General features: G+C 54.2%; 1 protein-coding gene across 3 annotated transcripts in view; it reads left to right on the top strand.

The window, feature by feature from the left end:
• The first annotated feature begins 1249 nt into the window (after positions 1-1249).
• The window catches only part of ACTN1 (actinin alpha 1), a 96387-nt gene continuing 70514 nt past the window's right edge, over positions 1250-27122 (top strand). For 2 of the 3 annotated variants that reach the window (XM_059182424.1, XM_059182422.1), the window contains exon 1: positions 1250-1753. In XM_059182424.1, coding sequence (XP_059038407.1) covers positions 1649-1753 — 105 coding nt within the window. In that variant the 5' untranslated portion in view covers positions 1250-1648. The remainder of the gene's footprint in view (positions 1754-27122) is intronic. The other variant, XM_059182423.1, reaches the window with a different exon arrangement.

Here is a 27122-nt window from a genome sequence, read left to right as displayed (position 1 = left end):
AGGCCCAGTCTTCAGCTTTTTCGTCCTTGTGGCCTTTCGAAGTATCCTAATCCATGGTTCTTTCTGGAGATTCACTCTTCTCTTTAATTCTTCACTGGCCTCTGGATGGAAAAGCTGGAGTATCTCCGGTTGGCTCAGCCAGTCCTCGGGGCAGAAATATAAAAGCACTACTGTGTGCATGATCTATCAGGTATCCCCCAGAGGAGCCCACCAGGAGGTCGAGCCTGCCTCTTCTTCCCAGTATCTGTCACAGCTCGGGTGGTGTGTTCGACTCTCCTGACTAGGCCCAGGGAAGGAAGCCCAGGCAGGCACCAAGAAGTTAGAGGTGTTTGGCCAATCTTACCCTCCTTCTTCCTCCATTAACAATTATGGCTTTGTCTGTCAGGCCTGAGGTTACAGGCTTGGCCTTGGAGTCCTGAAAACGTGCTAAAATCCCCTTTCCAACCCAACCCTTTGAGCCTCAGTTTGCCCATCTGTCAGGGGGTGTGTGCTGGGGGCGGGGCGTGTAGTAGGTAGACCACTCAGGGCCCTCCCTTCCAGTTTTCAGGGTGCTGCGGGCCTAAGAGGGTAGATCTTGCTTGCCCGCCAGCGGGGACCAGCAGGAGATCCCGGGAAGCCCGGCGATGTAGGCGCCACCGGGAAGCCCTTAGGCAGAGCGGTCCTTAGGGCCGGAGGTCGGGCCAGAAAGGACCCTGTAGCGAGGCGGGAAAGTTCTGCGGCCTCCGAACGCCGTTCGCGGGTCAGACCCCAGTCTCTCGGAGCGCAGGGGTCGGCTAGGTCGCGACGGGCGGGGCCGGGCGGGAGCGGGAGGGACGGAGTCAGGAAATTCCCAGGAAATTCCTTTCCATTCAGGCATTCCCTGCCCCCTTTCCTTGGGTGCTGACTTCTCCGGACCCTAGGCAGGACAAATGAAATACTTTCCGGGTTTGCTCGCGTCCCTTCTCCAGCCTCTGGCCGCCTGGGGCTTGGCGCGCGTGGGGGGGGGGGGCAAATTCAGGCCGGCTCGCCCGAGTTCGCCGCCTTCCCGCGGACGCGGAGCGGGTCCCGTTCCCGGTGGCGACTGGAGCTCCGGGACGCGCAGCCGCTCGGTCTCACGCTCGGGGAAGCGTCCCCCGGCTTCGGTCCCGTTCGGCTTAAACTGGTGTCACATGAGCGGCGGAGGAGTGGGAACCCGGGGAGTGGGCGGGGGCGTGCGCGCCGGGAGGGGGCCCGCCCAGCCACCTATATGCGCCGCGGCCCGGCTGACGGATGCCAGGAATTCCCAATGAAAGGCGATGGGGGGAAGTTTGGGCAACTCGGCCTGGCCAATGGAGAACCTCGGGAGGGCTCTGCCCCTTTCCCCCGCCCCCGCCCGCCTCGGCTCCCGCAGCTCTAGTGTGTCCGCCTCGCTCACTGTGCGTGGAGATTAGGTCCAAAGGAGGCAGTCCGAGAGCTCCAGCCTCAGCCGCCGCCGCCGCTTCCTCTGGCAGCAGCTATCGCGAGCAGCGCCGCGGCGGAACCGGGCGCAGGGGAGCGAGCCCGGCCCCGCCAGCCCAGCCCAGCCCAGCCCAGCCCGACTCCCTCCCCACGCCGGGGCAGGAGCAGCAGCAGCCGCCGCGGGGAGAGAAGGTGGAGGAAGAAATCCAGCTCGTAGCACGCGCGCACCATCATGGACCATTATGATTCCCAGCAAACCAACGATTACATGCAGCCCGAAGAGGACTGGGATCGGGACCTGCTCCTGGACCCGGCCTGGGAGAAGCAGCAGAGAAAGGTCAGCAGCCTCCCCAGCCCGCCGCAACCCCCCGGCTCAACCAGCTCCACCCGCCGCGCTCCCGGCTCCCGGCTCCGAACGGGCTCCAGGCTCGCACAAGCGGGGGCGGGGGATGCGCGGCCGCTGCGAGGTGGGGTGTTGGGTTACAGGCGCGGGCGGAAGGGGGAGAGCCCCTTTCCCAGAGCCCGCGAACGCAGAGCCCGAGCGCGGGGAGGTGGGGCCGCCGGCGGGCAGGTCGCCTTGGGGTTCGCGATTCAGGCCACCCGGCTGCAGCTGCACGGTCCCCGCGTGGGCAGGGGGTGGGAGGCGGTGCTTGGGAGTCTGGGGCTGAGCTGCTGGCTGCTTGCTCCGGATCGATTTTCCCCCTTCCCTTCCCCGCCCCCTGGCCGCCTCTCCATATGGCGTGCGGTGGCAGCGCGCTTCCTGGGCCGCCCTGGGCTGGGTACCTGCGGGGGGCGAGGATCGCGGGACTCTGCACCTTCCAAGCCTAGCCCGCAGGCCGGGTGGAAAGCGGGCGCCCCGGGGATTGGCAGCCACCTTTGGGTCTGCCTGGAGGTGTGGACCTGCTGGAATGGGGCCGGAGCCGAGAAAACTAGGGGGCAGAAGCCGGTTCCCCAGCCAGCACTGTGGGGGCGGGGTCAGGACGGCAAACCGTTTTATTGCTTAACTCAGCTGCGGGCCGACACGGGTTTGCGTTTGCGTCCTGCCCCTCCGACACCGCTTATTCCTGGGAGAAGGCGAATTTGGGCAACTTGATCAGAGTTGACAGGCTCCAGGACAAGAGGTTGTTTACTGGGATATTTGGGGTCAGTCATTGGGGAATCCCTGCTTAGCCACCATCTCCAGGCATCCCAGATGAGGTGTGCTGGGTGCGCACGCCGTCACAGGGGCTGGCTCGGAGCTGGCGATGGGACCCGGGCACAGTGGCCGGTGGCAGGAAGAGGTCCGAAACCCCTCTTGTGGGGCGGGAGGGGAGGGCGCCCCAACCCTGCCTCTGCTTCCTGCCTGTGCTGTGAGCTCTTGCCCCAGGCGGCCACGTACCCTGAACACCCTCCTCCCCCTCCCCCCAGCCCCCCCCCACGTCCGCTCCCATCCGGTCCCTCCTCGTTTCATCTCCCCCCTTCACCCCCCGCTGATCTGGGAATGGGGGGGGGGCAGGATGGCGCGTCCCTTTGGATAGTGCGGTTAGGGCTGGGCTTGAGGGAGAACGCTCATGTCCAAAAATGGTAACATTCATTCCCTTTTTTAAACTTAAAAGGGGGGGAGTTTAGGGAGCCGACTGAAGTTTTTTTTTTTTTTCCAGCCAAAGGCATCCTGTATTAGCTCACTCAGGAATCCTAAGCCCTGAATCGGGGCCCTTTTACTCACTTCATCAGACAAGCAGAGGTAATTTAAAACACACGCACAAAGGGCTTCCTCAAAGACTGCGACCTGAGACCCAGGCGTGGGCTTCGGCTGGCCCGGCCCTATAGGGCAACGGCAGAAGGTCTCTGGGTTGGAGCTGACTTACTTGCACTGTGACAGTTGCTTAAACATCCTCCCCCTCTTCCTGTTGCCCCCACCCTCTCAGGGTCTTGGGGGGGGGTGGATCTGGGGGAGAGGCTGTGACAGCCCCCCACTCACCAGGCTTATTTCCTGGCACAGTTGGGCTGTTGGTGGAGCTGTGAATGGAGTGGGTAATTTGGAGATTCTCATGGGGGCAAGGATAGGGGCTTTTTAAAATTTCAGGATGAGGCCTTCTTGGGACTAGATTTTAAGTTGGATAGGGGGAGGTGGGATTAGGGCGGTGGATGTCTTGGGATCTTCCATGGGGAGTAGAGGAAACATCCCTGTTTACGGAACACCTACTATATGCCTCGTTGTGGCACAAGTGACAGGACTGTGGAATGAAGTTCCTGGGAGGGCAGAAACTCTTGTCTCCCCAGTGTTGGTCACTGGACCCGTGTATAGTATTGTGTATTATCAAATGAGTAACTGTATTAAATATAATTGGGGAGAAAAATTATATTGTCTGTCTCTTTCTCTGTATATACATATATAGACTCATGAAACTCTGACGTGGGTGCTGGTGGGTGTGTCTCGGGCCTCTGCGCAGCCAGGTGGGAACAGGGTCCTCTGAGAAATCCGGCGATCTAGGGGGTAAACTTGGTGGTTGAAGAGCTGACATTGGTAGATGGTAGCCTGACACACCTGAGGCTGAGGAAATGCACAGAGAGGGTAGTAAGCAGTCCAGAGTCCTAACTGGTGCATGGGGGGAGGGAGCTGGAATGCAGCCATCTTAGGGGCAGGAAGCTTCCTCTCACTTGTCCCTGGGTAGTGAGGAAGGCAAGAAAGTTGAGCTTGGTGTCTAGAGTCTGTGAAGATCTCTGGACCAAGGGGAGCCAACCTGTGCTTTGGCAGGCTTGATGGAGGGAGTGGGCGTGTGGGATAGGCTCTGGGCCTGACTTTGAAAATCCAAGGGTTTTTTTTTTTTTTCCCCTTCCGTGAATTCTATAATCTTGACGTGGGCCTCATTTTCTTGTCTGAAAATTTCACCTAGTTCTCGGTGGGGTGGTGGGGATATAAGGAAGTGGTATTACATGGGAGATCAGACCTAAAGTAACTTGTTGCCTTTTTTTTTTTTTAAGATGTGTTTTTTTTATTTGAGGGAGAGAATGCCCAAGTGAGAGGGGCAGAGGGCTAGGGTGAGAGCGTGCTCTCAAGCAGACTGAGCTGAGCACTGTGCCTGGGCTCGATCTCATGACCCTGAGATCACGACCTGAGCCAGAACCAAGAGTTGGATGCTTCACCAACTGTGCCACCCCAGGCGCCCCAACCTGGGTGTTTCGACAGCCTCCCTGCTGAGCGTGGGAGGTGAGGGATGAGGGGGATCAGAGCAGACTAGTGGACAGAGGAGGCCGGCTATTCTGGATGGAGGCAGGAGGATGAGAGCGAGCGGGTGGGTGGGAGGACACAGTGGTGGGATACGAAGGCTTCTGGGTGGGAGGCAGAAGGCTCTGCTTTTGGCTGTGGTGCAGTTACAACAGTTGGAGAGACTTCGGGCATAGTTTCTCTGAGCTACTATTCAGCAAATATTTTGGGAGCACCTACCCTGGCAGGCAGTTCCCATTCCAAGTGCTGGGGCTTTTCAGCCGAAAGCTCCGGACAGGTGCTTCCGATCTGTTTCCTCCTCTGTAAATGGGCCGCATTCCTGTCCCGCCCTGCCCCGCCGAGCCCTCAGAGGCTCTGACAGGCCTCTGATGGAATGATGCGGCAGGAAGTACTTCCCTGGTGACTGGGGAGGCCTAGGCAGAGGCAGGTAGAAGTCTGTGCATCGGTGGGCTGTGGCTTGGCCCGGCTTCAAAGAATGCTTCTGTGCAGGGTTCACGGAGCTGGCCTCCCTGACTCTAGACACAAAATGCAGTGGTTTAGGGAGTAGGCTGGCCTTCCTCATCTTCCTGACCTTCAAGGCTGAGTTCTGAAGCTGCCTTTTTGAAGGGAGCAGGTCTGAACGCCCCATCTTTGCCAGGTGACGATAGCCCCGGTTTCTTGGCTCACGTGTGTCTTGCGCACACCCTCCTATGTGTGCCTGTCGGATACCAGGCCAGCTGGAGAGATCATGGACTCTGAGTAGCACCCTGGCTTTCCACTTGACAGACTTGTGACCTTGGGCGAGTTACTTTAACCGCTCAGCCTCCAGTTCCTTATGTATAAAAAGGAGCTAATATCCCCACCTGCTCGGTTGACAAAGATTTGTAAAATGGCAGTTTCCAGCTGTTAAGTTTTATTCTCTCTGCTCTCTTGTCTTTTGAATCCTGGAGGCTCAGGTTTAATGGGTATTCCCACAGGTGCCAGTCCTGGGGCTTTTAAAAATTTATTTATTTATTTATTTTATTTTTACGTGTAGGAGCTTAGTCAATGTTTGTTGAACTAATGGTGTTGAAATAGGCATTCACTTGGCAGGTGAATGAAGGCCCACGTCCCGAGTCTGCACCCATTCTGCACCCACATCGTGCCTGGTCTCAGGAAGATGGGCTCCTTGTTTACACTCCCTGCTGGCCTGCAGGACCATTGTACAAGCTGGCCAAGGCCACTGGTCCAGGGGGAGGCCTGCTATGGAGGGGTTTACCTGGAGGGGTTTACAGGACATCCCTTTGCCTTGAAGGTTAGGGCTGCAAAAACCAGAGTGATGCCCAGTAGAAGTAAAATGTGCAGGAGGAGGGGCGCCTGGGTGGCTCAGTGGGTTAAAGCCTCTGCCTTCGGCTCTGGTCATGATCCCAGGGTCCTGGGATCGAGCCCCGAATCGGGCTCTCTGCTCGGCAGGGAGCCTGCTTCCTCCTCTAGAGCTCTCTCTCTGCCTGCCTCTCTGCCTACTTGTGATCTGTCAAATAAATAAATAAAATCTTAAAAAAAAAATGTGCAGGAGGAGAGAACTGACTCAATTCAATCCTCCTGCCCCTCACTGTTCTGCATTCCTGCCTACCTCAGTCGGTGCCTGTGGCCATGGCCGCAGGACCCAGCTTCTTGTGTTCTTTGCTGGTCTCTGGTGCCTAGTACAGGGCAAGGTGTCGGGAAACATAGTACCACGCAGGGCTCCCAACTCTGGGATGGGAGGTAGGGCCAGAGATGGGATACTTCACATTCCAGACAAGCCGCCTCATCTTGGGGCTATATCCTGGCTCCAGCCTCTGCAGATAGACGAGCTCTGGGCACTCTGGGTTCACATCTTGGCCCCCCTCCATGGACTTCCTGTGTGACCTTCAGTGAGTCACCTGCCTGCTCTGTGCCTGATGATGCCAGTGGGGAAATGAGGAAATTAATCATTCCTGCCCGATAAGAGTTGAGTGGAGGTTTAAACCAAGTAAGGTGTGTAGGGAATTTAGCATAGCACGTAACAGTGAGTGCTCAGTAAATACATGTTAACTCTTGAGGAGCCAGAGTTTCTGTGGCCTTTCCCACATATTCTTGGAGATAAGGTGTAGCATATAAACCCGTCTTAGAAGCAGCCGACTCCTATGGGGCTAGGAGTATGCAAAGCTGTGTCTTTGTTGACCTTGGGCCTTGAAGTGGACTCTGGCTCATTCTGTGTCACTGGACCTTTCTGGTTGCTCTGTCCCTTCACTGTCGAGTGGTATAGAATCTTTGCCTACCCTTTACTTACCTTCTGGGTATCCAGGATGGAGAGATGAATGTGAAGCTCCTGAAAGCTCTGTCAGTTTGTTACAGGACAGGTAAAATGATCCCAAACCATGAAGTCCTCCGGATACGGCTTGGAGTGTCTTCAGGCCCCACGGTCGAGTAGCTGAGGGCATTCTTGAGGCCCTGCCCACACCTCTGGGCAACCTGCCAGCCATGCTTTGCTCTAGGACTGGTTACAGCCGCTTTCCCTCCCAAACCTGTCTCTTGTGGGTGCTCTGAGAACACGTGCCCCATGGTTTGCCAGTGATCGCCAAAACCCGAAAGAACGCTGGACAGGGGCGTGGACCCTTGGGGCTGCACGGCTGGCTGTGGCTGTCACCTAGGCTTCCCTAGGACGGATGCGAGAAGGCCCGGAACTCACTGAGAACCACATTGCCCAGTTTTGAGGAGTGATGAGATTCTGGGGGGCTGTTGGTCACTGGAGTAGGGCTTGTAGGAGTGATAGGCCCCCAGGCACCAATTTCCTGAAGCTGACTTCTTGAGGGGGCGCTGCCAAGGCTATGCTCCCTGCAGTGGGGGTGCGGGTGGGGGAGGCTTGGACCCATGGGCCGGCCCTTCCTTGCAGGCAGTTCTAGGTGTGAGGAGGTCAAACCAAACGGGCATCCTGTAGTTTGCTGGTGATGGTTGGGATTTGGGCCTCTCCTGTCCTCTAGGAAGGCCCAGAGCTCAGCACCTGGCCAGTGGCTCCAAACTGTAAGCCTGGCTTGAGGACTTGTCCCAAGAAGCCTGGTGCCTTCTGTGCTTCTAAAACAGCCTGAGCCTGAGCCCTGAGATCTGCTGCTGTGTGTCTCTAGAGAAGAGCCAGGGTCTCTCTGCCCCGCTACCTTCTAGTCCCTTCTTAGTGTAAGAACATCAACGAATTCCCCTGGCGGAATCCGTCAGCAGCGAGCATTGGCTGAATCCGGGTTATGTGTCCTGCGCTCCACCCGCCTGGGGTCGTGCACATCCTGGTTTAGGTGGAGAGGGAAGCAGAAGGCTAGAACGTCACACCAGGCAGCGCCCCAGAGGGCCAGAGGTGTGGTGTTGGCTTGCTGTGGGGCAGGAGCCAGCCCTGCTCCCTGTCTGCGCTGGTGGAGAAGGGGAAGAGCTGGGGCCATTGAGCTGCTTCCTGAAGGACTGGCAGCGTTGGAAGATTCTGCTGGGAAGCCCCCCCTTTTCTTGGCAGTTGGGCTCTGTGTGTGTGTGTGTGTGTGTGTGTGTGTGTAAACGAGGGCCGGGCAGGAGGGAGCCAGGAGAAGTGTGGAAGGGCAGACCAGAGGGCAGGCGTGTCTAAGCTGCTTCAGCTCACCTGGCCAGCACCTGCTCCCATTGTTCTCCCTCCTCGTTCTTCCTCCCGACCTGACCTCTCACCTTTCTGAGAGACCAGGCTCTTTGTACCACTCACCTGTGCAAGCATCATGGGGACCATTCCAGACAGTTCACCTGACCTGAGTTGCCCCCACATGTAACTCGCCGAGGCTTTTCCTACGATGCGGGTGTGCAGCCAAAGGCCTGTTGTCTCAGGGAGCCTTCCCCCCAGCCTTTTTTTTCTCCCCACTGAGTATGCTCAGTGGGCACACATCTCTGCCGGGGCCTAGGGACCTGGGCTCGGTTACTCACCAACGACACTGGAGAGGCTTCAGAGCCCACTGGCTGGTTTGGACAGATTAGTCCGTGGAGAGGTCATGGCCAAGAGGCTGTAGGCGGAGGAAAACCCTTAGCCTGGTTCCTAACTCCTGGCCACACTGGGTCAGCCCACTCAGACTCCTGATTCAGCCCCAGGGGGGTCTCACTGCTGAGGTACCAGTGTCCTGCTAAGCACTAATTGCCCAGACCTGGTCCTGCTGGAGGCAAGAGGCCTTGGGAGTGGTGGGGGCAGGAGACCCAGCAAATCAGTGCTCAGAGCCAGCCTGGAAGCCCACTTTCCTCTTTTTTTTTTTTTTTAATAGATTTTTAAGTAATCTCTATACCCAGCATGGGGCTTGAACTCACAACCCCACGATCAAGAGTCTCATGTTCCACTAACTGAACCAGCGAGGCATCCCCCCACCCCACCTCATCAGGATTTCTCACTGGGTCCCAGGCTAGGTAGGCATCAAGTCCAAACTCCCAGAAATCTTCCTTCTCAGTGGGTAGGGGGTAAATTTTTACAGAGAGGGCTGGTCAGGTGCTTTTGTTGCTGCTTTGTCTACCCTAACCCCTGCTCCCATGTCCTGCCTGGGATTATCTGGCAGGTTCTCAGCACATTAGGCACCTCAAGAGTCTGGTAGAGTGATGCATCGGCCCCAAAGCCACGTGGGTGACCATGATGACCCCAACATACCCCGCCCCCCAACGTGTGCCCCATTCAGCCCTCCCAGACAAATAAGCAAAAACAGTGGCAGTCCCCAACAGCCTGGGCACAGTCCTCTTCCCAGACCAGAGCTGGGAGTAGAACTGTACTTAAAAAAAAAAGTGGCTCCCCCCACCTGAGTACAGGCCAAGGATCAGGCTCTGTGTTGGGGACCCTGTGTTGAATTAGCACATCTGGTCCCGTGAGGCGGGCACTTTATCCCCATGTTACAGATGAGAGAGCTGGCTCAGAGCAGCAGCGTAATTTTCCAAGATCACACAGCCGGTCAGAGGAGGATCTGGAACCCAGGTTGGGCAGTGTGGCTCCCCTGTTTGCCTCCTCACCACTTGGCTGCTTATCAAAGAAATGCTTGTGTTATCTGGGAACATCTGACCAGAGACAGAGAGACATGAAAACATTCTGGAATTAGATAGTGGCGATGGTGGTACAACCTTGTGCATACATGAAAAACCATATACTAAATATACTAAAACTTGCTCAAAATATGTATACACTAAATGTATGTACATACAGTCTAAATATATATAAATATACTATATAAGCAGAACTTCTAGAACCCGCTCAGATGGGTGACTTGTATGGTATGATTGTGTCTTCATTTAAAAAGCCTGAGAACATGCTAAGTGATACAGAGGAGAAAGTGACAATTGCCTTCTTCCCACCTCCGGAGCTCAGCGGCCTCTCAGGAGTTTCTGGTGCTCTCTGTCTCCTGGCCCCTCTTCCTCCTTTGTGTCTACCTGTTCTCTGCTGCTCACTGTTTACTCTGAGGTCAGGGATCCAGGTTCATGGGGACTGAGTGGGAGAGCCACAGAAGAGGAAAATAATCAAGAGGGGCATCTTTCATAAAAAGCTTGATGCGACCCTGTGCTTGGAAACTGCTTAAGAATAGATCACACATAAGCACAGGCAAGTAGAAGGCTGGGGTGGGGAGGGAGGGGGTGGCTCTCCTCATTTCCCCAAGGCCAAGTCCCACCACACCTGCTCTTCTAAACCCTGCTGGCTGGGAGGGCTTCCCACCTTCCTCCATCCCCAGGGTTAATGGGGTGGGGTGGGGTAGGAGTGTCCACGGGGAGGGGCAGCTTTCCCCAGGGCCCGAGTCCTGGGAAGCCGGGGCCAGGGTTCTCCCCCAGGAGGCAGCTGCACACTCTCAGGGTTGCTTAGCAATAGTGGGAAGAGGTGACTTAGCCCACTACAGAGGCAGCCGGGGATGGAAATCGGGAGTAAATGCAGAGGATGCTGTTACCCTGGAAACTGCCTGCTTGGTCCTTGGCTGTAGCTGGCTACTTTGGGGCTGGGGTCTGCTCTTCATTGAGAGGCTATGGGGTCCTCTCCAGGCCTGCAGGGTGGGGGACACAGAGAAACGCCTCTTGCACGTGGCTTGCATGTTAGACATGTTCTCTCCATTTAGCATCCACGGCAGCCTTGGAAGGGAGACGTGGGATGATCACTCCTGACAGATGAAAGTCCCAAGCCAGGAGAGAGAAAGTAACATGCTCGCCAGCTGCAGAGTGAGAAGGGCCTGGGAAGGAAGGTGCTGATGCCCTTGGTCTTTATTTTTTTTAAAAAATATTTTATTTATTTATGTGACAGACAAGAGAGCACAAGTAGGCAGAGAGGCAGGCAGAGAGAGAGAGGAGGAAGCAGGCTCCCTGCCAAGCAGAGAGCCTGATGCGGGGTTTGATCCCAGGACCCTGGGATCATGACCTAAGCTGAAGGCAGAGGCTTAACCCACTGAGCCACCCAGGCGCCCTGCCCTTGGTCTTTAAGGGGGAACCTTTTGGTTTAAAGTATTTCCCAAGCCCGAGACCTGGGAGGTTATGTAAACAGTGTCTACCTCCTGGGGAGGGAAGAGAAGATGAGAAAGGGAAGGCTGGAAAGGAGCATTTTCTGCTTCATATGAGCCCACCAGTATTTATTAAGAATATCTTGGTTCCCCAAAAAAGTAAAATGACTGATTGTTACACTATTTGAGGGTTGTATGGTTTGAATTACCTCAATCTGTCAACCCTTGGAGGAAGGTACTGTTATTTTCCTTGTTGCAGACAGGGAAACTGAGGCTCAGAGAGGTTCAGTATCTTTTCCAAGCTCAACCAGCCAGTAAGCCAGGTTATGAATGAGCCCAGGCAGATCGACCTTGGAACTCAATTCCTTTTTTTTTTTAAAGATTTTATTTATTTATTTGACAGAGAGAGATTACAAGTAGGCAGAGAGGCAGGCAGAGATAGAGAGGAGGAAGCAGGCTCCCTGCTGAGCAGAGAGCCCGATGCGGGACTCGATCCCAGGACCCTGAGATCATGACCTGAGCCAAGGCAGCTGCTTAACCCACTGAGCCACCCAGGCGCCCCCTGGAACTCAATTCTTAACCATAAGTACCGACAAACCTTTTGGTATTCTGTATTTAATGTTTTGAGAGTTAAGGCTTATGTAAATGAGATCGTAAGGAACAGCTAAAGATCGTTTATAATCAAGCACTCATTATAGGATTCATGGTTAGGGCTTTTTTTTTTTTTTTTTTTTTAAAGATTTACTTATTTGAGAGACGCAGAGAGAGCGAGCACAGGAGTGGGAGGAGCTGAGAGAGAGGCAGGGAGAGTATCAAGCCGACCCCCCAGTGAGTGTGGAGCCAGACGTGGGGCTTGATTTCATGACCCTGACATCATGACCTGAGCTGAAACCAAGTCAGATGCTTAACCGACTGAGCCACGAGGTGCCCCAGGATTTGTGTGTTTTTTTTTTTAAGATTTTATTTATTTATGACAGAGAGATTACAAGTAAGCAGAGAAGCAGGCAGGTGTAGAGGGCGGGGGCGGGGTGGGGGAAGCAGGTACCCCGCTGAGCAGAGCTGGATGTGGGGCTCGATCCCAGGACCCTGAGATCATGACCGGAGCTGAAGGCAGAGGTTCAACCCACTGAGCCACCAGGTGCCCCCCTTTTTTTGTTTTTAAAGTAAACTCTGTCCCCAGTAGGTGGTTCGAATTCATGACCCTGAGAGTTGCACGCTCTACTCACTGAACCAGCCAGGTGCCCCATGATTCATGATTTTTAACATTTGCGCTTTCACACGTGGTTTTCTCTTTGTTAATCATGATGAGCAAACTTGTGAGGTCTTACTCCCTTTCTATACAGAGGGCAAGTAAGGTTCAGAAAGGTTAAATGACTGCCAGGGTCTCTCTTTCAGCTTGAACATGGGCTGAGTTGGTTTTGAATCCAAGTCTTTGACTGAAGGGTGTGAGCCCAGGTCAGGCGAGCAGGGCCGACCTGAAGTTATTTTTCTTGATTGAAAAGGTAGGAGAGCATTCTTTTTTTTTTTTTCTTTTAAAGATTTTATTTATTTATTTGACAGAGATCACAAGTAGGCAGAGAGGCAGGCAGAGAGAGAAGGGGAAGCAGGCTCCCCGCTGAGCAGAGAGCCCAATGTGGGGCTCGGTTCTGGGATCGAGATCATGACCTGAGCCGAAGGCAGAGGCTTAACCCACTGAGCCACCCAGGTGCCCTAGGAGAGCATTCTTTTTTTTTTTTTTTTAAAGATTTTATTTATTTATTTGACAGACAGAGAGCACAAGTAGGCAGAGAGGCAGGCAGAGAGAGGAGGAAGCAGGCTCCCTGCAAGCAGAGAGCCCAATGTGAGGCTCGATCCCAGGACCCTGAGATCATGACCTGAGCTGAAGGCAGAGGCTTAACCCACTGAGCCACCCAGGTGCCCTAGGAGAGCATTCTGATTCTATTTCTCCACGCTTCTGAGTAGAAGGAGTAACTAACAAGAGTAGACTGAGGTCCCCTGAGCCTGAAGGGCCCCCTCTGTCCCCGGTGGCCTCTGTAGAGCTGACCCTGGCTTTTGGGAACTGGCTTCCCTGTTTCAGGACTCAACCCTGTCCCTCCTCTGTTGCTGTGCTTCCCTGAGCCTCACCTGCTCGGTTGTCTTTCCCTTTGTTTGGTCACCAGGGGAACGGGCTTTGAACCAGGGAGCCTAGGCTCACTGTTTATTTTGATTTTAAATGGAACCCAAAGCTGGAGGTTCTTGTTTAAACTGTGAGATTGCTAAGAAAGCTGGGGAGGGAAAGTTGGGGTGCTCAGGCTGGAGTGAGTTCAGGCTTTTCAGTGCTGCAGGCCAGGGCAGGGGACAACCCTGGGGGGCGGGGAGGACAGTGCCCTTTGTGATCTCCACTTTCAGCTCAGGGTGTAAATCAGAGGCCCCCAGTGGTTCAGTGGGTGGTGGAAAAGCGGTCAGGGGGCGTGGGGGAGGGAACCAGTGACAAGCTGTCTCCTCTCTGCCTTGGTTTACCTGTTGCATGCTGGTTGGTACCAGGGGCCCGGTCAGAGCGCAGACACAGGCCAGGGCAGGGCCCACACGGGAGCATTTTTATGGGCCCGAAGATTTATTTTTTTAAAAGCCATCTGTAAAGCTGATTAGAAACGGGCAGGAACAGAATGGAAGGTGCTGAGCTCTATTTTCAAGTCCTCTGTAGGTGAAACGCCAGGAGGGGTGGGTACATCAGGGTGGGTGGCCTCCTTCGTGCAGGCCTCCAAATGGAGCTTGGAGGGCAAGCCCTGAGCCCTGCGTGTGGGTGGGTGGGTGGGTGGGTGGGGGCTTGGTGCCGTCGGATTCTGTCTTCTCTCCTTGTGTTCGATGTGGGACTCTCCACTGTCACAGCTTCGCGTTTGAGGAGGGAGAGAAGTGAGGCTTTCAGTTCTTCTCAGTCCCAACGCCAGGAAAACAGGATCCCCACCGCCCCCCAGTCTGTGGTCTGCAGTGGGAAGGGGGCACGAGGCCTCCATGTCTGTCTTGGGTGTGCAGGCCATGCACACGTGTGAATGCAGGTACATGTGTGTGTCTCTCTGGCTCTCAGAAGCCCCTGTGTTGATTTTGGCCGCAGTCTTGACTTTGGCAGAGGAGTGGCTCCCTTGCAAACCCCACAGACATCCTCCTGGTCATATATAATGGCAATTTCCAGTGGAGTTCCTGATATTTCGGAAAGGCCTTTCTTTCCAGGAACCTGAAGTACTTTTCCAGACTTGGCTCTGGGAGCCGGGAGATGGAGGCGGCGGCTCTTGAGTCCTGCTTTCCCGGAGCAGGGGAAGCGGGGCCAGACCCCTGGTTTCCTGCCCTTCATCCTGGATCCTGGCTGGGACTGTTTGGAGGCATCTTTGCAGGCATGAAACCCCAAGGCCTTCTTTTAATTTCGACGTTTCCCCAAACTTGAGTCTATGTGAAAGCCACTGTTTTTGCTTCAGTTAAACAGTACTTAATTTAGAGGTTCGTTGTACATAACTAAAAATTAAAAAGAAAAAAATTAAGGAATGCTGCACTGGGGTGTCCGTCCACTGGGCCTGTGTGGGCTGCTGCCACAAGCAGGAAGGCTGCAGTGGGGCACAGGGGTGCCAGGCTTGGGGACCTGTCCCTGATTCCCCTTCTGTGGGAGCTGCTGGTTCAGGAGGCCCAGGTCCAGGGGATTGGTCTGGGAACGTGGAGCCAAGCATTACCCCGCCCCGCGTGCACCAGCCCAGTAGGGAGCTGTGGGCCAGGCATGGTCAAGTGTTTCCCAGATAGTAATTCATTTAGTCTTTTTAAAAAGATTTTATTTATTTATTTATTTATTTACTTACTTATTTATCTATCTGAGCAGGGAGCCTGGTTCAGGGCTTGATCCCAGCACCCTGGGATCGTAACCCAAGCCAAAGGTAGACGCTTCACTTATTTGCCAGGCACCCCTCATTTATTTACAGCGCCCTTATGAGATGACTTAGTTGGAGGTAAAGAAATTTAGAAAGGCCTTGAAAGGCCCAGACAGTTCCAGCTGGTATTTCTAGGTTTTTCTAGGCCGGTGTGCGAAGACCACCTGTGTTACTGGTAGAGGTGAGGTGCTGGGGTGCCCATCTCCCGTGCTGTTCCCATCCTCCCTGGAAGTACCGAGGTCTGGTGCTCTGTGCTTTCTGTCCTCAGGGTGTGTTGTGTTGTGCAATCCCTGCCTGTGTAGTTGTCTGTATTTTAAGTGGTGGCACAGCCAACGGCACCGTGTGTGCATGCTGTCCTTTCTGCTCATGCCTTTCCTGTGCCCTGGAGCCGTTGAGGTTGGCCTGGCCCGCTACCCTACCCCGATTCATGGGGGAGACCACGGTGGAGGCCTGGAGGGGCTGAAGGACCTGAGGGACTTGGCCTGGTGGCACGGGGGCTTCCAGGTTGAGGCAAGACCAGAAGCTGGGTTTCCTGCCTCTGCGGGTATTACACCTGCTGCTCTGCCCCTTGCCCCCCCCCCCCCCAGCCCCCGGGGTTCAAAGACTCCTGGTATTTGAGGAGGAAGGGCAACTGCACGCCAGCCTCAGTTTCCTCTTTCCTTTCCTCCCACATGTGTTTGGGCACCCAGCTCCCATTTCCTGGGGGCCATCTGCACCCTTGCCCGCCGCCCTCCTTTCCCGGGGCCTCCAAGAGTCAGCTTCTTAGGGACTCGCTGCTTTGCCAGTTTTTCTCCTCCCAGAGTAGCAGTTGTGGTTTTTATGGCTTCTTGATGAAGCAGATGCACAGTGACAGAAAGCTACTGTGGATCTGGGAGTGCTTCTAAATGAGTTTGCATTTTATGTCTCACACTGGCATCTTGCAGCATTGGGAAGTTAGTTGTCCTCTGCATGTAAGGTTTGGGAAGAGGCCGAGGTGGGGAGCCACATCTGAGCCCTTCTTGGCCGGGCCCCAGGGGTGGCCGGTGGGATTCCAGTTATGTCTCCGTGCCCCTGGCCTGGTTTCCTGGCTCTGGCCTTTTCTTCCTTCTCTGCTGGCTCTTGGCCCCTCAGCACTTGCCTTGCCCACTTAGCGCCTGGGCAGAGGATGGGCGGGGCGGGGAGGGGGAGCTGGAAGGGACAGGCGTGTTGGCAGCCCTCATCACCATCGCTTTGGGCATTCTTGTGAAACGCTTGGCTCTGAGGACATTTGGAGAGTTCTCGGGAGGTCACTGATCTATGAATGACTTGGGGCTCCTTGGATGATTGGACATGGGCCTGGGGGGGGGAGTCTCAGGAGGCCCCCCCCAGGGGGTTTGTCATCTGGGCCTCCTGGAGGCTATGCCTCTGTGATCTAGACAGACTCGCGTCACCTCATCCCAGAGCCTGGAAGTGTGGAAGGGTGGCTCCAGAATCACCCAGGAGGCTTGGTAAAATGCAGATGCTGGATGCCATTGTCAGGGTTTGTGTTTTTCTGGGAAGGAGCCTGAGAATTTGCATTTTTAACAAGCGAGCAGGCACCTCAAATTTACTAGCAAAGGAGCTAGACACAGGCAGGGGCGAAGAATGGGGCTACTTTTGCAGTCTGCTGTGGAGGTCCTGACAAAGATAGTGACTTTGCTGATACCACCTAGTGTCTCCTCCCCCTCTCCCTAAAATAAGGAGAAGCTGCATTCTTTCTTTGGGTGGCCCAGGCCTGGGGAGGGAGATGGGCTCCTGCACCGTGAGCGGGGTAACTCCTCGGGAGACCCCTGCTGGCACAGGGTAGGTGCTCAGCAAGTATTAGATGTGCTGAGTGGTCACAGTGGGTGCCTTGGGAGGGGGTGTGGCAGGGTGGCAAAAGCCCAGGTCACCAAGGGGCACAGCAGTAGGGGCTGAATCTAGGGCCCAGAGCAGAGCCCTCCTGGCTCCCCAGTATCAGAGGTATGTGGCCTGGAGTCTGGAGAAGGCCAGAGGCCAGGGAAGCATCAGCTGGAGGTGGGGTCTGAGACTAGGATGACTTCAGGCCCTGCTACGCTGCTCTGCACCCCCTCTCAGGGTGTCTGAATGCTGGTCGGCCTGGAATCTGTGCACTCCACCCCCCCCCCCCCCCCCAGCTCCCTCTTAGGCAGTCCAGCTGTGTGTTTTCCTCCTGTGGCCAGTGGCCAACTTCGGATTCCTCTGCTGAGGTCCTGGCCATGCTGACACATCCCTCTGCTCCCTGCCCTGGTCGCATTTGGCTAGGGCCCCTACTTCAGAAAATCTTAGGGAGTTTCTGGTCTTCTTGTATGGGTTTGGGGCCTCCAAGGAAGTAAAACCTCCTTCCAGCCCCAGCCCTCAGGGTTCTCTCTCAGGCAGAGGATGTCAGCAGCCTGCTGTCCTTGGCCACAGCAGCCTGGGGGTGGGGGGCGGTGGAACCCGACAGAAGCTTCAGAGCCTCCCGTTCACCAGCATGTGGAGTCCAGCAGGACCTTGGTCCACCTGCCTCCCTTTCTGTGGGGACCCTGGTGGGTGGCGTTTAGGAAAGGAGCAGGTGTGGAAAAGCCATTCTTTTTGGACTGTCGGTTCGGAGAGCTTGGGAGTGCCATGGAGGACCCTGTTCTATGGCCTGGGAATGCGGAGAACAGGTGTGCAGGATGTACCAGGCCCTGTGTGATGCTGGACAAGCCACGCGGGGAGCCTCACCTGCAACATGAGGGGGCTGGGTTAGAGCACGGTGGGAGGGCCGTGTTGTAAATGGCTTACCTGTGTCATCACATGGAGGAGGTCTGGGCAATGCCAGCATTCCATGTTTCTGCCCTCTTGATGGGGGTTGGTAGAGCCAAGCACTTCTAGAGGTGATCTTGAGGTTGATTCCTGGGCTTCCCAGCCTGGCCCTGAACTGAACTATTCTGCCAACACACAGAGACTCTTATCTTCAGAAGTCTACCGTGTCCTCAGCTTTCAGGAATTTGTTCCCACCCTCTAGGCAGGGTGTGGGTGGGGCCAGGTGAATGAGTTTCCCTTATGGATCCAGTGGTGCTCTGTGTTTTGGGCCCTGCATGTACTCTTATTCTGGAAATGCCTGCTTGGGTGTGGCCATGTGGGTAGCCTGATGCCTGTGGAGGGGAGGGAGCCTTATTTGGGATTGGTGAAGGGTCCCTTAGCTCAGCTTTCTGGCCTGGGTGCTCCAGGTGCGGTCTGGGGGTGGGAGAGCATCTCTGCCCACTGCAAGGTAAACCTTTCATAATCTGTCTTTTGTGTAGGCTTAGCTGCGTCACGGGACTGGTGCGAGGTGGGAGAAACTCCAGCCTGCACCAGGGAGCAAGGATTTCAGCCTGGAATCCGCCCAAGGGGTGTCAATAGGCGGCCTTGTCCTTCACTTTGTTTACTTCCAGAACCCAGCTCTAGCCCTTCTTTCCCTTGCAGCAGTGGGAAGAAATCGAACCATAGAATGCCAGAGGGGACTGTACTGTCACCTGGTTTCGCCCCCCTCTTCCCCCACCGATGAAGAGACTGAGGTCCATAGTGGTAATCTGACTTATGCAAGGAAGCACTGCCCTGGGTTCATTCCTCATGGGGCTGGTTTTGGTTAAGGACTGTTTATTCAAGCCCCTGTGCAGCGTCTTCTGAGGTCATGCTTGTGGGTGGGCTGGAGAACACCTGCAGACAGGCGGGCAGGCAGCCTCAGCTGCTGTTTCCGAAGGCAGAGGGATGGAGCTGTTGCAGTTCTGGTTAGCGTGTGGGTGGTTGAGTTCAGGTGGGTTTCACACATGACGGCAGCTGTGCTCTGCCAGATTGGAGGTGGTGAAGGACAGGTGAGTCGTTTGTATGACTGTCCTTATACTCAGATGTTCCTGGGACTCCCTCCTGAGATTGCCGTTGAGGAAGGGAGGGAGGAATGAGCCGAAGGGTCAGGGCTGGCAGTGTGGATGGGACTAGTGGTCACGGTCCTGATATTTACAGCTCACACGCCCGCATACCCAGCCCTGTGGCATCACCCAGTGATGAGCTTTAAAACACAAACTCCACACTGTGGAGTAAAGGTACTCTTCCATTTTCATCTCCACTTACACAAGAACTTGAGCTTTAGTGAGATCGAATAATTGTCCCAGCCCACACAGCTCTTGCGTGGTGTTCTAGCCTTAGAACCAGGGCTGCCTGGCCGGAGCCCACAGTCCTCACCACTGCCCTGACTGGGGACTGAGAGCCCCTCATGAGGGACAGAACTGGGTCTCCACCCTCCTTGGGCCCCAGATACACACACACTCCTTCACTTACTGCAGAACCTCGGGTTGCCCATGGCTGCTGCATGATGCTGGACAAGCCAACCCTGCACCTCACCTTACAATGTGGGGGGCTTAGTGATAGGATGGGGGGTGCTCTGCTGTCAGCGCTGCTGCACACCTGGGCCCCGCACTGTGTGAGGCAGTGGACATGTCCGGGCTAGATGTGGGCTTCTCTTGGCCACTTCCCTTCCTCCCCATGTCTTTTCTCTTCCCCTTTTGCTCCATGTGGCACCCCAGGCACTGGCCATCCCCAGCACTGGTCTTGGGAATGAGGTTCTACTGGGCCTTGCCTCTGGGGAGAGGCTGAAGTCCCTGCCTTCCTGGGAGCCCAGGGGTGCTGGCTGTGCCTCTCCTGGCTGCCCTGGCACCTCAAGATTTTGGCCATGTCTGGTTGGGCTGACCCCGTGTCTATGGAGGTGCCCCAGGTTCTCCCTTCCGGCTCAGTTCTGGTGGTTGTAGGCCCTGCGTTTCACATCACGCTCTTGCTTTATCCCCACAACAAGGTACAAGGCATCAAGGCTATTTACAGGTGAGGGGATCAAAACCCCGAGAAGTCAAATGTGCTGGAGACTCAGATTTGCACCTGAGAGTCAACAGGTCTGTGGGGGCTGAATTGCTCATGCCCCCCAAGGCCCAGAGGGAACAGAAATTGTGGCAGCTGGCTCCAAAAGTCAAAAGCCCAAACTGGCAAGGAAACAGTGCTTAGCCTGGCTGCAGCATCCTGGGTCTGGGCAGGCTGGGGAGAAGGAGGCGCTGGCCGGATGGGAAGCTTTACAGGTTCGCGGGCAACATTTACCCGTTAGGCTGTGCTGAGGATTCACTCAAGATAGCTCAGGCAGGCCAGGGTGTTGGTGCAAGGACAGCCAGAGCCAGTCTGGGCCTGTCTGGAATCTAGCCTTGCCTCTGGGATCTTGTTCTTTGCCTTTCAAGCTCCATCATCACCGGGGCCTGTTTCTAGGCCAGAGGGGCCTGGTGGGTAACACTCATGCAGGAGTCATTGGAAGTGACTCTTCTAATGCCGAGTGCCAGACGCCGGGCTTGGCTTTTTACCACGAAGCACCGGGACAAGGGCTTTCCATGCGCTGACCCATAAAATCACATACCACCACTTCGAGGTGAGCATTAGTACCCCCATTTTACAGATGGGAAAATCGAGGCCCAGAGAAGTTTAGTAATTCACCCTGAGTCCTGCAGCTGGTAGTAGGTGGCAGAGCAAGGATTTGAGTCCAAGGGTTTCCACTCAATAGGACCGTGATTCCCTTGAAGTCGGGGACCTCTGTGTGGAATTTTTTTCAATCTCCCAAGCTGGCCTAGCCCCTGATACTCAGAGGGCTTTAGGAAGGTTGTAATGATAGAATGAAGGGCGTTTGGGTCCTGCTCTTTGAGGGAAAGCTGTCTTTTTTTGGCAGGTATCCTGGCCTGGCTGCCCGTGGGCTTGGGAGATTGGGAGCAGCCCTGCGGCCCACCCTTGGTGTCCCACAGCCATGTACTAAATGGGGGGGCTGTCCCATTTAGTAAGGAGGCAGGGCTGAGGAGACAAGCCCAGGAGACACGGCACCCAAAAGCCCCTCCTTAGCTCTTCTGCCCTTTGGGGAGATCAGAATTGTCTTCACGTCGCACGTGCCATCAGGTGTTGAATTTTCCAGGAGGGATAAGATAGCAAATAATTTAGGATTTTTTTTTTTTAAAGATTTTATTTATTTATTTGACAGAGATCACAGGTAGGCAGAGAGGCAGGCAGAGAGAGAGGGGGAAGCAGGTTCCCTGCTGAGCAGAGAGCCCAATGCAGGGCTCGATCCCAGGACCTCGAGACCATGACCTGAGCCAAAGGCAGAGGCTTAACCCACTGAGCCACCCAGGCGCCCAATAATTTAGAATTTAATCCAGTTTTCAACTCATGGCCAGGGGAGAGGGGGTTGTTTCCTATTTCTCACTTTATCTACAATGCCTGGCAAGTGGTAGGGCACTTAGGGAATGTTAGTTGCATGAATAAGTTAAAAACAAAAAACTTACACTATGGAAGATTCAGATACAGGAGTAGAGGATGGAATAATGAATCCCACTGTACCTATGACCCAGCAGCGAAACTGCCCTGTTAACATTTAGCCCTCTGGGCTAGTTTGCTGGGAGATGCGTGTGCTTGCGTGTCACGCGAACGGCTCTACTCACGTGTACAAAGGACAAACAGGTGAGGTGACCTTATAGCCCTAATGCAAACTCACCCTCGTGTCACCTCCATTCCGGGCATGGACAGGGCTGTGCTCCGGGCTTGAACTGCTTGGTAACTGGCCACATGGCCCGGCCGCAGCCCCAGGGTGGGAAGAAAGTCTCCGAAGGATGAGTTCAGCCAGATATTTGAGGTGGTGAGACATACTGTGGGGCCGAAGGCCTTGTAGCCAATGATCGTCTGCACACTCATTTAGTCATTTCACACTGTGGGTCATTTCATATTTTATTTTTTATTTTTTTTTTAATTTTATTTATTTATTTATTTGACAGAGAGAAATCACAAGTAGATGGAGAGGCAGGCAGAGAGAGAGAGAGAGAGAGAGAAGCAGGCTCCCTGCTGAGCAGAGAGCCCGATGCAGGACTCGATCCCAGGACCCTGAGATCATGACCTGAGCCGAAGGCAGCGGCTTAACCCACTGAGCCACCCAGGCGCCCCGGTCATTTCATTTTTTAAAGTGACGTTCGTTTTTAAATCCGAGAAAGAGTATGGAGAATAGTACAGCGAAAACCGATGTGCTGACCACCTAGATTTCACAGGTATCAAGCACCTGCTCTTTCCAGGTCAGGGTCAGGTACTTGAGAGGCCAGGGGGCGGCAGACCTGTTAACTGGCTCTTCCTTGTCACAGTAAAAGATGTCACATGCAGTTTAGTGAAGGGAGCCTGGGGAAGGTCTCAACCCACCCTGGAGGAGACAGGTAGGAGTTAGAAAGTGAGCTAAAAATCAAATCTGGGGAATGTCCGGGTGAGTCAGGCCGGGGGGGTGGTGCAAAGGGTGGGGACGTGAACCAGGCAAAGAGTGTGACCAAAGGCATGAGCGATGAGTACCAGTCTCTGGCCAGGGCGGGGCAGGGAATGAGCGAGAAGGAGTGGGCTGGGAGCAGCCGGAGAGAAAGAGGCCTGGGGGTGGGTGGCAGCATACCCGGTGAGTCAGCAGAGGGGCGAGTGCGGCCATATTAGGGGGCAGCCGCGGGCTCTGGGCTTGTCCTGAGTCCTGCTCGGCTGTCTGAACTGGACACTGCATGTTGAGAGAGTTGGAGAGCCATGCGGTCTGGTGGGGAGGATGGGAGCCGCCGTGTCAGGAGTCGTGGAAGGATCCTGGCTGGGTAGAGAAGGCTCCAGGCCATGTAGCAAGGCCCAGGGGAGAGAAGTACTCTACTGGTGGGAGTTGTGTGGGGGAGATGGAGTCTAGCTCGAATTGGTCAGACTTTCCAGAGAAGGAATGAACTGCGGGGTCATGAGTTTTCTGGTCTTGGGTGTGTTTGGGTAGACTTGTTTAAGCCCGTGGGGGGTGGGATGGGGGGAGGAGGGCCCTGCCTTGCCCGGCCCCCAAGGCCCCGGTTCACTCTGGTCTCAGGTTTGAGGCTAGGGAGGGTGGGGTGGGTGACCCCTGGCACAGGTGGAGGAGGTGCTGGCTGGTTGCCATGGGAACCATCTCAGCTGTGGGTTTCTAGTTCTGAGGATGCCCTGGAAGGGAATGAGCTCACTCCACCTGCGAGGTGGTGAGTCAGCCTCCTACTTGCTCTCCAGGGCGAGGCTGTGCCTCAGACCACCAGTACTTCTCTGCCTGACGTGGGCTGTCGTCTCTGGAGAAGAACTGGACACAGTAAAGGTGCGGGTCCCCAGAGCCGCCAGGGAGCTCTGGCTTCTGCTTGCCTCCTTCCTTCACCCACATGGGCTTCTGTTTCCATTCGAGAAGATAAACAACTTCCGAGGGGTGAAAAATGACCATTGAATCTTTTTGCCTAAACACACAATTCATAGTTTCAGAAACCTGTTTTTGTTTTCACTCCCATACATGCATTATTTTTGATAGTGGTAATCATAGTATATATACAGTTTAGTTCTGCTTTTTTATTTCTCCACATGGGATTTTATCAAAGATTTTTTTTTTCCATACATAGCTGCACAGCCTTTGTGTTCCTTCCCTGGAGAAAATGAGATCCAAGTATAGAGTTTGCTTCATGAATATTTTTTTATTTGTACCTTTTTTTTTTTTTTTTTTCTGTCTCCAGAAAGTGTTAGAGAAGAGCACATTAGAAGACTCTTGTATAACAAAGTTTTAAAGTTGCAAGATCTGAGTTTTGTCAGGGTGAGGAGGAGGCAGTTGAGAAAACAGTGTTATAAGAGGTTAGTTTTTGTAAGTTTGCCTTGACCCTAGTTTGGAGCTTCCTGGTAGCCAGAGCAAAAGGGGAAATTTGAATTATCATACGTTTGTTTCTAATAAAAGGAAGTATATCAGTTCATGAGAGAGAGACTTTTTTCTAAGTACTGAATACCAGGAACTTTTCCATTTTAGGAGAGTGGTACGCCAGCCGATGCTGTCAGTAGTGGTTTCATGGAACACAGAGATCTTTTTTTGAATAGTGGTTCTTCTCTTTTTTCTTTTCTTTTAAAGATTATTTATTTATTTATTTGACAGACAGAGATCACAAGTAGGCAGAGAGGCAGGCAGAGAGAGAGGAAGGGAAGCAGGCTCCCGCTGAGGAGAGAGCCCGATGCGGGCCTCGATCCCAGGACCCTGGGATCATGACCTGAGCCGAAGGCAGAGGCTTTAACCCACTGAGCCACCCAAGTGCCCTCTCTTTTTTCTTTTTTTTAAAGATTTTTATTTTTAAGTAATGTCCACACCCAACTTATAACCCTGAGATCAAGAGTCACCTGCCCCACCTGAGCCAGCCAGGCACCCCTGCATATTGGTTCTTAAGTCACACCCCAGGAGACATGATGTTAAGTCACAGTTAGATGAAGGCATTTCTGTGAAAAGACAATAATGAAATGTCATCCTCTGCCTCTAGAGGTTCAGCCTAGGTGAGGCCTTACTCCTTGCAGATGCTTCTTATGGGAGACCCTCACTTGAGGCCGGTTGTCCGGGCCTGGAGAGCCTTCCGTGTGGACTCCTGGCTCTGTATTTGTTCGAGGTTTTCCAAGAGCTTTACAGAGACGAGAACTATTTGCTTTAGGTATGAGGCATGTGAGGACCAAAACTGCTCTTTTGCTAGGAAAACGAGAGAGTGTGGCCCATCTCCCTTTTCAGAAGGAAGGCGGTAGAGGTCAAGGATGTCCTCTAGAAGCTCTTTCGGATTTGCTCCTTGTCTCAGCCAGGCATTTCTGGCCCAGGCTCCTTGCTGCAGAGCAGGGATGAGGCCCTGCGGGGGGGAAATTGGCTTGCCTGTTGAGGCTGTGCCTGGCGTGGCACCTTTACCAGCTGCTTCTCTCCTCACGGAGGTGACAGTTTTCTCCTCTTCCTTCTCCCAGTGGTGGACATTTCCATGCTTTCCAGTTTTTGGCTATCGTAGCTAATGCCTCTGTAAATACTCTTTTCATGTGGACACTTCCCTGCATTTTAGGTGAATATTTGGGATCGGAGTTAATTGGAGATGACCATTTTACATATTCATCAGTCGCCTTTGTTAGATGGATTGACTTAATATGCCACCAGCAATATACAACCTATTTTTTGTTTTTTGGGGTTTTTTTTTTTTTAGCTAATTAAAAAGGAAAGTAATGCTTATTGTGGAAAATATAGCCAAGTATAAGGACGAGAAGAGAGATGACCTGGAATTCTACCATGCTGAAGAGTATGGAGGTGTTGGTTTTGGGCACTGCTGGAGTGAACCTGCTGCCCCTTGTCAGGCCGGGGTCGGAGCTGGGACAGTCTCCTCTGAATGGCCGTCCTAGGTGTCTCCTACCTGGCAGGGGCACCCGATTTTCCCCTGACCCAAAATATCTTAGCCACCAGCCTGCCTGGGTGTGGGCTTACATTTCTAACCTGAAGGCCTTGCTCACATGCTCATCTAGTGTTAAATGTGTGAAAGGTGACTCAGAAAACTGTCAGGACTTAAATATTTGGGAGGAAGATGTGAAATATTATCCCCCAGTGACAACTTAGCAGATTCTTCAGGAACCCCCCTCCCCCCTCCCAAGCATGCCAGGGCGAGATCTCAGGGCCAGGGGCACAAGCTGAAGGAGCTTTCGGGGAGAAATGGAATCCATGTCTTGGAAGTTTTTGCCCAGACCTGGCTGCTGACCACAGTCTCCAAGTTCCCTGTCTCTCTGTGAGGCTTGTCAGAAGGACCAGGGTGTTTGGTAACATTGGAGGGAAGTGGGTTAAGTTGTAGAAGAGAACTAAAGCTGCCGCCTCTCACTTCTCCCCGTTCACTTCCCTGGCCTGGGCTCCACTCTCGTGTACCCCTATCTGTGGGAGGAAGCCTGGGGGCGGGAGGGCCGGCTTCCTGAGCTGGCCAGGCCCCTGCTGAACTCTGGGCTGGGCCGCTAGGTCTGGGCTGAGGGTGGCCGCACCCCCAACCTGTGGTTTTCCTTCTGTCCCTGGGCAGCTCTGCTCTCACCTGCGCGGTTACGTATCTGACAGAATTTCCCAGATGCTGGGATGGGAAGAGGAAGTTGGACTGTTCATGAAATGACTTGACCTGCGGAGGCCTCAGTCCCTGGGAGCTCTGAGAGCCAGCTGAAGATTTCCTAGGTGGCCTCAAATGCCCACATGGGTGCTGCATCTGGAGCACTCATGCACCAGTGACACCCCTGGATGTTTGCATCATTTTCGAGGTGTGAGAGGCGAGGCACAGAAGCTTCCTTTCTCCTGCAGCTCTGGCCCTCCCTGTGGTTCAGCCTCACTGAGCCCTGGATATGTGGAGTTGGGTGTGCTTTGGTTGGGCACCGCATCTGGAGGTCCATGGGTGTTTCTTGGGGGAGGAAGAGGGTGGCCCTTCTGTGACGGTGTCGTAGAGTTCCCCAAGCCTCTGTGCCCACCTGTGGGTGTATCAGAGGTGCACCTAGGGGTGCTAATGCTGAGTGTCCCTAACATTGAGTGTCCTATGACCAGCCCATCTAACATATTGCCCAGCTTTTCGGTGTCCAAGAGCTGTGGATGACCAGACATTTAGAGCCGTGGGATTCGCCAGAGGGATTCTTGGCATTGGAACATTTTCTCTGAGGCACTGAAGGGGGAAGCCATTGGAATGTCCCAGCTGCTGTTCGGGTTGTCTGGGTAAAGAGCTTCCTGTCAGGGCCTCACGCTGCCCCAGCTTGCGGCCATGTGCACGGGCCGGGATTGATTTGTTCTGTCTGACTTGGAGACATGCTACCCTCTTCGCCTCTCCCCACCCAGAAAACCGCAAGGAACTGTCAAGGCTGGTCCAATTAAGACTTCTGGTAATTGGGAAGGAGAGAAGGACTCCTGAGGAAGCCAGCCGGCTTGTGCTTTGCTCTGAGGAGTGAGGCAGAGGACAGTGACAGGCCTCCTGCCTACACTTGATTGATTGAGGACCCACTCCAGGTGACCACAATTTCCCTGTAAGTCTTCTGGTTCCCGTGGGCATGTCCACTCTCTGCCACCCCCGGGGAGAGTTTCACTCCAAGGCCATATTTACTAAAAGGGGAGGGGGTCCCTGGCCCACATAAGGTTCATGTATGAACTGTTGCCTCCTGAGCCTTGCCCAGACCTGCCAAACCAAATGCTCTGGGCTCAGAGCCCAGGAATCTGCATTTTTAGCAAGCACCCTGCTTAATTTTTGGATGACACTAGAGACTTCTGTGAAGGATTCCCTGGAGAATCTTGTTGCTTCAGTCTGAATGCAGAAGAATTCCCAGAATGTGAACCAAGTGTCTCTTCTGGGTTCTAAATCCACATCAGTTAGTGGGAAAGTAAGGAAAGGA

The sequence above is a fragment of the Mustela lutreola genome, chromosome 7 (genome assembly GCF_030435805.1).
Source record: "Mustela lutreola isolate mMusLut2 chromosome 7, mMusLut2.pri, whole genome shotgun sequence".
NCBI classification, from domain to species: domain Eukaryota; kingdom Metazoa; phylum Chordata; class Mammalia; order Carnivora; family Mustelidae; genus Mustela; species Mustela lutreola.
This window is presented reverse-complemented; position numbering and strand designations above follow the sequence as displayed.